At 30.8% G+C, this 10,092-nt stretch overlaps 1 protein-coding gene across 1 annotated transcript; it reads left to right on the forward strand.

The window, feature by feature from the left end:
• Positions 1-684, forward strand: LOC136086873 (zinc finger MYM-type protein 5-like). The gene is made up of 2 exons (XM_065809369.1): positions 1-19; positions 113-684. Exons 1-2 carry the CDS (start codon positions 1-3, stop codon positions 682-684), a joined length of 591 nt encoding a protein of 196 aa, XP_065665441.1.
• The last annotated feature ends 9,408 nt before the right edge of the window (positions 685-10,092 follow it).

Genomic DNA, 10,092 nt, shown 5'->3' on the forward strand with positions numbered 1-10,092 from the left:
ATGGGAAGAAGCTATGAAAGTGGAGCTGCAAAAAGAAAGAAAAAAATAAAAATAGAAAAAAACATAAAGAAACATCGAAAACTTGATTTTTAATAAAGTTTTTTATTAAAAGCAGAATGTCATGGTAATTCACCAACTTCAGCTAATCTTGCAAACTGTGGGATAATTAAAGAGGCAAAAATATTGGATTTTGTAGAGGACTCAATTAATGAAACTCAAACTTCAAACGAGCAATCAGAACTCAATAAGGAGAGAGCATGTTTCCCTATCGATTTGCCATTGAATAGGAAAAGTGATTCAGGACTTTGGGAAATTCTTTCAGCTGAGGATATACAATTTTGGATAGAGAACGGTCCGTTAAAATGTCAAAATGCAGATTATGACTTTAAATTCTCTAAAATGATGTATCAAGATCGCGATCGATATTGCTCAAAAAGCTTGTTAATGGGGAAAAAAGTGAATGGTGAAACGTTTAATAGAGAATGGGTCATATATTCCCCAGCATTAGGTTGTGTATTCTGTATTGTCTGCAAGCTTTTTGAACCCTCAAAATGTGCTTTAGTTTCAACGGGATATAAAGATTGGAAAAATTCAGGGGCATCAATTCTGGGGCATGAACACTCATCAGACCACAGAAAAACTTCATTAGCATACTTTCACAGAAAAAATAACAAGGTTTTTTAAATGATCAACTTCTCAACGAAATTCGCAAAGAAAAAAAACTACTGAGGAGAGGTTGTAAGAAGAGTTATAGCTGTAATTTGCATATTGATCGAAAAGAAACTCATCTTTTAGAGGTTCAAATAAAAAATTTGGGTCTGAGAGCAATGGGAATTTTATTGGTCTGCTTGAGTTGATTGCTCAGTTTGATCCTTTATTGGCCAAACACATAAAAAAATTATGGTAACAGTTGTTCTGGAAAAACAAACTACCTCTCAAAGAATACATGTTTTGAATTAACCGTATTGATGGCAAGAAAAGTTTTGCAATCAATCAGCGACGATGTTTTAAAATCTAAGTATTATGGATTATCAGTAGATTCAACACCTGATGCGAGTCACAAAGATCAACTATCTGTGACCTTGAGGTACATTGATCAAATTTCTAATGAGCCTTTTGAAAGATTTGTCAACTTCATTCACATCGATAATCACACCGGGGAAAATTTAATAAATGCAACCGTGGACTTATTAAACGTAAAATTGAACTTGGAAATCAGGAACTGCAGAAGCCAGTCTTATGATAACTCAAGCAATATGACTGGAAAATATAAAGGAATGAAAACTAGAATTTTGGTGTTCAATAAGCTGGCAAAATTCTTACCATGTTCAGGTCATTCTCTTAACTTGGTAGGAGAGGCTGCTGTAGATTGCTGCATCGAGGGAATCAATTTTTTTGGTTTTGTTCAAGAACTGTACAATTTTTCTCTGCTTCTACAAAGTTGTGGAGTGTTTTAGAACAGTTTGCAAGTAGTTCATTGAAATCACTATCCAATACTCGGTAGAGCGCTCATGCTGACTCGGTCAAAACCATTTACCAGAACTACAATAAATTAATGGAAGGATTGGTCAAAATAAATGAGCGTGAAAGTTTTAAACATAAAACAAGAGCTGTGGCTGGAAATTTACTATCGAAAATGGAAACTTTTGAATTTGCTTTACAAACAATATAATGGGATCAAATTTTGCAACGAATGAATGCTGTTTCTAAATCATTGCAAAGTGCAACTATTACTCTAGATACATGAGCTGAACTTTATTCATCTCTTGGAGGTTATCTTCTTGGATTAACTAACACATTCGATTTAATAGAACAAGATGCAAAATTACTGTTACCAGACATAGATTATTTACAAAAGAGACACCGTAATAAGAAAATGCTACTAGGTGAAAATTGATCAGAAGAACCTTAATTAAGTCCACGTGAAGAGTTTAAGACAAACATTTTTTTAAAAACTTAATAATCTTACTACAAATTTAAAAGAAAGAGCTCAATGCTATCAGGAACTAAATGACAAATTTGTATTTTTAATAGACATGAGATTCAACAAAGATAAGCTGAAGACATACGTTAATCATCTGGTGGAAGACTACACGGAAGATATTGATGATAATTTATATGCAGAAATTGAACATCTACATCTGTATTTGAAAGAATACTTTTATACTCAAGTTCCTGAATTGTCCCATTTGTTTTTGTACAAACTTATAAAGGAAAAACAAATGGAGGCTACATTTCTAAATACTGAAATCATTCTTAGGATTTTCAAATGTGTCATGATATCCAACTGCTCTGGAGAAAGGTCATTTTCAAAATTAAAATTAACAAAAAATGATTTGCGATCAACTATGTCACAAAAAACGTTAAACAATTTTGCATTATTATCAAGCAACACAGACAAAATGAAGTCAATTATTATAGATTTATTGATTATAGATTTTGTTAATGAAAAATACAGAAAAAAGATTATGTAGATTTTGTAAAATATTAAAAAAAAATTGAAATAAAACTTTTAATTACGCTAAACTAAGATTATATTTTTTTAAACTAACATATAACTTCTAAATATGGGGTCACAGGCTTTTTTTGGCCTAGGGCCCCTAAAACTGTAAATCCCGCTCTGCCAGTAACATTACTATTGTTAAAGCTAAATAATAAAAAAATGTAAAAGAATCTTGCAAATTGTGAGCTTTTCTTATCTAAGACTACATTTAAACTTAAGATTTATTGAAATCCATATCTTTTTATGTTTATATACATAAGTCGTTTAATGAAAATGTTAAACAATATTTATTTACATCAATAATTTTTGTTTAACAAAGAATCTAGACTACAATGCACAAAATTACTCAAGTAAGTGATCAACAAACTACTGACTGTAATTTGTTGATCACTTTTGTGTCAACAAATTACAGTCAGTTTGCTATGTTAAATACATAAAATATATATCTAATATAAAAAAAAAATAAAAAAAATAGTAAACTTACTCAAATCAGTACCAGTTATACTGTGTGAAGTGACTAAAAAACCCTTCAGTTTTTTCCAATTGCACTAAAAAATAGCTTTCAGCTCTTTCCAATTGCACTAAAAAATAAAACAAAACTTGCTTAGCTAAGTTGCCTAGTTCTTAAGAATCTGAAAACAAATAAGTAAAAAACCAAGAACAAACAAATGATTATTTATTAAAACTACTATATTTAAACAAATTAAATTAAACAAAGAACAACATCAATACTCCTTAAAGGCTAAAAAAAATTTTAAGCTCAAATTTGCTTGCAGACCTTGCTTGTAAAACCATGCGAATAAGAAACACATTTAGAAAAGCCTAGAAACTACTTAAAAATGACATATGCAACATTGAAGTTTAGACGTCAACTGGACTAATTATTAGTAAATGTTTTTAAAAAATTCATATAAATTTACAATACTTTATTCTTCTATATCGCATAAATCCATCATATGATAAATATGAAATGAAAAAATGTAATGAATAAGTAAACACAAAGAAAAAGACATCATATATGATAGCCATTCCAGACGATTTTTTTATAATTCAAAAAAGCATATATAATTTATATCATTGTATAGAGCTTGACCTGACTTAAAAAATGAGGGGTCATTCGACCTTTGAAGTTAAGCGGATCCAAAGTTAAAGAATTTTTTGTAGTGCAAAATTGATGATTTTTTGACGAAAGGTATAGGGCTTAAGTATGGAAAATTTGCAGTGTTATGGCACCGAAAAAGAGAGTATTTTTGGATCATATTGACTCTTGAATAACTCTTGAACCGTTATTACATTTGACTTGAAATTTTCCTTATTGATTCACGAACTTTAAGAAAATAAAATACCAAAATATTTTTATTTAATTCAGTCGGGATTGTCCAGATTTGTCTATTTTACAGACTGTGGGTTTTAACTTATTTACTTAGTTTTGGTGTCATATTGACTTTGGAATAACTTTTAAACCATTATTACATTTGACTTTAAATTTTCCATAGTGATCCAACAAGTATAAGAAAACAAAATACCCCAAAAATTTTCTGTTCAACTGACGAGATTTACCAGAATCATCTATTTTACAGACTGAGGGTTTTCACTTATTTACTTAGTTTTAGAAAATAAAATTTTGGGTTATATTATAATAACACCATACAAATATGCATAAAGGAACCATGGAATCCAAATAGTACATCATTTTAAAATTATTGTATAAATTACAGACCGGTCAGTAAATTACTGCAAATAGGCTACACATACCAACTGGGCATATATTTTGGGCATATAACTTTGAATATATTTGATATTTTTCAACCGTTATTAAATTTGACTCGAAATTTTTCATAAAGGTCCCATTTTTTTTCATCTGATGGGATTAACCAGAAACATCTATTTTACAGACTGATGGTTTTCACTTACTTAGTTTTGGAAAATAAAATTTAGGGTTATATTATAATTACACCATACAAGTATGCATAAAGGAATCATGGAATCCAAATCATACATCATTTTGAAATTATTGTATAATTTACAGACCGGTCAGTAAATTACTGCAAAAGGGCATTGAAACCTGTCGAAATTATTCAGAATAACCTATTTAACAGACAGAAGATTCTTCAATAAAGTTAAAATTTAATTTTTAATGAAAATAATTTACAGCAAACGAACTTTCTGAAATTTGGAGTACTTACAACTGCAATAGGCAGGTATAACAGCAGAAATTATATCTAAAAATGTAAAAATATTATTATTAGAAACACAGATACACAATAACGTGTTAAAAATATTTTGTTAATTCATTTTAAAAATATATAAATTAAAAACATTTAAAAGTAAATAAGTATAAAATAAAAAACTTACTCTTTAATATTGTTTATGTGAACCTATGAAAACGCCTAAGATAAAAAAAAAGAAAATAACATAAAAAAATGTTTTTATTCTAAAACTTTTTTCTTGGCTTTTAGTGAATGATTAGAAGTAGCAAGTTTCAGTAACGAAACAAACTAATAATCATTTTTAACAATAGACACCTTCGAGAAATTAAGCCAAGTTGTCTATCGACACAAAATATCACAATAATAACATCACAACAATAACATCACAATCACAAAACACACAGACCCTGTGGCACTAAACGCTCCTAATTTACACTAGTGTCACTAAGTAATGGGTTACTTTTAACCAAAACTAGTGATCATCCTGAAAAGCTTAAAGGTGGCTCTATTTGCAGATGACATAAGAAAAATATGGATTTCAATCATCTTATTTTAGAACTGACTTGCTAACTGTTCTTACAGAATGGTACTACATAGCATTAGATAGAGGTGGTTAGGCAAATTCTACTGCTCTGGATATCAAAGGCTTTCGATAAGGTCTGGCATGATGGACTTACCCATTTGCAATCTTTTAAGTTGTCTGTTAATTGTTATCTAGCTGTATAAACCTTGTCTTGGCTCTTCCAGTAACTTCCAACTTTAAAAGTAGTTACCTTCTGATGCTTGCTCTACCCCTACTTCTATCCACAATAGTGAAATTGTTCCCAATCAAATTACTGTTTTTGTACCTTCTGATTTAATTTTGAAGATTGCTGATGACTTTCATGCTCTGTTACCCCAACTTATATTGCATACATCCCTTTAGGAAATGGTTCTAAAAACTTTTTTATTAAAACGCAACTTAATTAAGAGAATCTCCTAGTTTCCAATTTGGATACTACCTATATTATCTGGTGATTTCACCTACTAAATAAAGAAATTTTAATTTGTAACATGTAATTGACGTTTTTGAAGAAGGTAGATATATCTAATGGTCTAATTATAAGCAAGGTTTTTGAGTCTTTAATTAACAAACACTTATGCTCTCCTCTTGAATCTAATAACTTACTTTCTGATCATCACTAAGGATTTCAATCGCCTTGTTTTACAGCTAGTACTACCATTTATTCCTGCTTTGATAAGAACGCAACACTCCCTGATTGCTTAAAGGGGGCATTTGAGCTTGAAAAGGATCTCACTTCTGCTACAGCATGAGGTTCACAGTGGCTGGTGAACTCTAACTCAAAGAAAACTTAATTTTTTTCAGCTAATTGTTATCGCCATAATCTAGATTTTCCTATATTTATAAACAGTAATGTACTCCATGAGTCATTTACCCTTAATCTTCTAGATTAACTCTTACTTCCGATCTTTCTTGGAAATCATATATTAAATCGACTGCAAAATTAGCATCTGCTAAGTTGCATCTCTTTATTGTGCTTGCCACTTTCTTACTCTGGATTTTATTTTTTATCTCTATAAATCTCAAATCCTTCCTAGTATGGAATACTGTTGCCCTATCTGGGGCGGATCTTCCAATAATGCCCTTTCTCTTTCAGACAAGGTTCAAAAATGCATTGTAAACATAGTTGGATCTGTTCTTGCAGCGAACCTCCAACCATTATCACATCATTGTAATGTTGCTTCTCTTTCTCTTTTCTATAAATATTATAATGAACACTGCTCTAAAGAGCTAGCGTCTCTTGTACCATATACTAAAATTCATTGTTGGGTTACTCATCATTCTATTAAGTCTCATCCTTTTAATGTGACTGAAATTGTAATAAAGTTACAAAGACAAATAAATTTCGAAAAAAAATAAAAAATAAAAGAGAAATGTTGTTAACAAAACCTCAGATAAGAGGGTGACACAAGTTTAATAATAAAAATAAAAAATAAAAATAATTATAGAATAGCAAGACCTGCCTCTGTAGCCAATTATTGTCGCATTGTCATAGTGTTGCTTCTTTTACTCTTTTCTACAAATACTATAAAGGGTGCTGTTTTAAGGAGCTAGCGTCTCTTATGCCGTCTGCTAAAATTCATTCTCGTATTACTTATCATTCAATTAAGTCTCGTCCTTTTACTGTGACTGTCCCTAAGTGCTACAAAAATTCTTATTTGTGTGACTAACCATTCAGCATCTTTTTACTGTATATGTTCCATCATGGTGTAAAAACGTTTTTTTTCTTTAACAAAACATAAATATACATATAACGATATACGCGTGCATGAATGCTGTGCCAGAGAACACAGACATACATATAATTCCAACAGAACACAGACATACATATAATGACTTACAGGTACATAAACAGAAACTTACATATAATGACCAGTATTATCACATGAAATTCAGGCCACAGTTCCAACAGAAGACATGTGTATATATAATGACTCACAGGTACATCAAAACAACAATTCGCAGGACTTACCTGTACCTAAATAACGCTCCAGAGGTCCGATTGAACACAAACATACACATAATGACTAACTGGTACATAAACACAAACATACGTATAGTGACTTACGGGTGCGTCAACACCGCTCCAGAGGTCCAACAGAACACAAACATACACATAATGACTAACCGGTACATAAACACATACATACATATAGTGACTTACGGGTGCGTCAACACCGCTCCAGAGGTCCAACAGAACACAAACATACACATAATGACTAATTATTTTGCCTTGCTAGTAAAACTAGCCTTGCCAATTCTTCCGGGGATTTTCCATATATCCAATCAGCTGTTTTGTTATTGTTAAACATGATGACACCAGCTGCAGCTACTGTTGTAATGTTAGGTTTCATTTTTAACCTGCGGTCATAAGAAGCAAAGTCACGTTCAGACACAACGTTAGTACGCGAACAGTTTTGAGTTTCCTCAAGGACATCAACATCTGGATTGTGATATTTCCCTCCAGGCAATTGGTCTCTTAACTGACTCTGGATCATAACCGAACACGAACAACATATAATTTCATGACATTCTTGGGTTAAGGCATCCAAAAGTGGATCATAACAAACAATCAAACAACTAGAAAACAAACAATCAAACAATTCATCCTTAGTGAGATATTTGACATCAAAAAATGTAGAACCACTTAACATAATTGATGCATCAGAAGAACAACAAACAAAATAATTAAACATTTGCAACCAAACGGTATTCAAAGAAAAAATATGACCTTCCTCTTCAATAATACGAAAAAGAGGTCCGGATATCAGTTTATTAAAAATTCCCAGAGCTCTGGTTGAAGCATGAAAAATTATGTAGTCAATATCATGCCTAATTGATTCATGAAGGAAATTTGAACCATCAAGATTAAAAACAAATTCTTTAGGATGATCTATATGAAAATACGTTGCTCCACCAAGTAAAAATATAATGTTAAACCGATGATGCAGAAATGAAACCATAAAATTTTTTGAAAACTTTTTACGCAAAAATGCCCTCCATTCATCAGCTTTCCCGTTCCGTTGATCGCCATGTCTATAGCTTGTAAGTTTTGAAAGTTCATACAAAATATCAAAGGTACGTGAGTTTTGAGAATTTATAAAACCATCATGAATACTACCTTCCTGCTCAACCACTTTTTCCCATTCTATGATTGCTTTTTCTGCATATATTAATTAATTATGGATAACATGTAAGCCACAAAAAACATGATGCATTTGAGAAATTTTTCATTTTTCATTTAAAGGAAGTCGATCATAATTTTCAACAACAAAAGGCAAAATTGCTTCTCTCAAATGTTTAAATTGGCTAAAAAAACTTGAATTAACTATGGTGCGATCTGTCATCAAAAATTTAAATGAAAAAATAAACTTCCGAAGATCATCCTCATAGTTTTCCTTTTCAGGAGAAAATATTTGAGACATATCAGTGAGTAAATTTTTTAGCTCTCCAAAATAAGATTGTGCCTCGCCTGAAAACATATCTTCTATAACAAACGTGTAGCTTCCAGATGACGTTGTGACTTGAAAACTACCAATCTCTCTAAAATTATACTTTGTGCCATCTGTATGAAGAACATTGTGTGTACTATATAGCCTTTCTAACCTGAGCTTTTGATAAAAGGTTCATTTCACTAAAAAATTCAGCAGCCAAAGATTTTTTTGGAAGTGTGCCACATGAAATTCCAGCCATTTTTTGTAGTACAGTTCTGATAACAGATTCAACATTGTTAACAGAAATATTTTTACTTAAAAGGTCAAAATATACAGAGCGAATTTCATCATTATATCTACCTCCTTCAAAAACATCAATTACATTTTTTTCAAAAAAGTTAACTCTTTCCTTCAGCTCTTCTGAAAGATTTTCAAAGTAGTTTAAACTCTCCATTAAGATTGAATCATTCGTTTCATCAGATGTTTTCGAAACAGTGTTTTCAATTTTTTTCTTAAAATACCATGCCTTTTGTCGATCTGATTGTGAACCTTTTTTTAGCCAAATCAATTTCTTTTTCTAATCTAAAATTTTTTTGCAACAATTGGTTAATCCTACTATCCTTTCTAACTTCTCTTTTATTGACATTTCTGACATTATATTTTGACAAAATTGCTTGATATTTTCTTTTATATTCATTACATCTTTTATTAATTTGTCTATTTTGTAATTTAAGATGATTAATTCTCTGTTTGTATTTTTTTATTTGATAGGTCAAATCACCTGATAATATAGGTAGTTTTTTATTCAAACTGGAAACTGGCAGATTCACTTCATTAACTTGCGCATCAAGAAGAAAATTTTCAGAATTTCTAAAGAGGTGTATACAATAGAGTTTGGGGTAACAGAACACAAAAAATCATCATTAGCAATTTGCAAGTTTAAATCAGAAGATACAAAAACAGTTATTTGATTTGGAACAATTTCACTATTGTGGATAGAAGTTGGGGTAGAACAAGCATCAGAAGGTGACAAACCGACAACATCCGGAAAAGCACCAATAAAAGATAAAGCAAAGCTTAAAAAAAACTTTGTTAAATTAAAATTTTTGGCACGATTTAATTTTGCAATGAAATCTTTTGACTTTTTAAGGCACTTGATCAGCATAACTCTAGATATAGGGTATTTAAACAAGGATGTAAGAAATACTGAAAGATTCGGCCATGTCAAGTTAAATTTATCTTTTTCTTTACAAATTTGTAAAAAGTGGCGATTGGTTAAAACCAAATCTGGATTTTTGAGGGATACAATGCCTCCATTAATATTTAGATAATCCAAAACAGTGTCAGAGACTAAAATTAAAAGTAAACTTAATTTAAGTGACA

Source organism: Hydra vulgaris, chromosome 11 (genome assembly GCF_038396675.1).
Source record: "Hydra vulgaris chromosome 11, alternate assembly HydraT2T_AEP".
In the NCBI taxonomy this organism is placed as follows: domain Eukaryota; kingdom Metazoa; phylum Cnidaria; class Hydrozoa; order Anthoathecata; family Hydridae; genus Hydra; species Hydra vulgaris.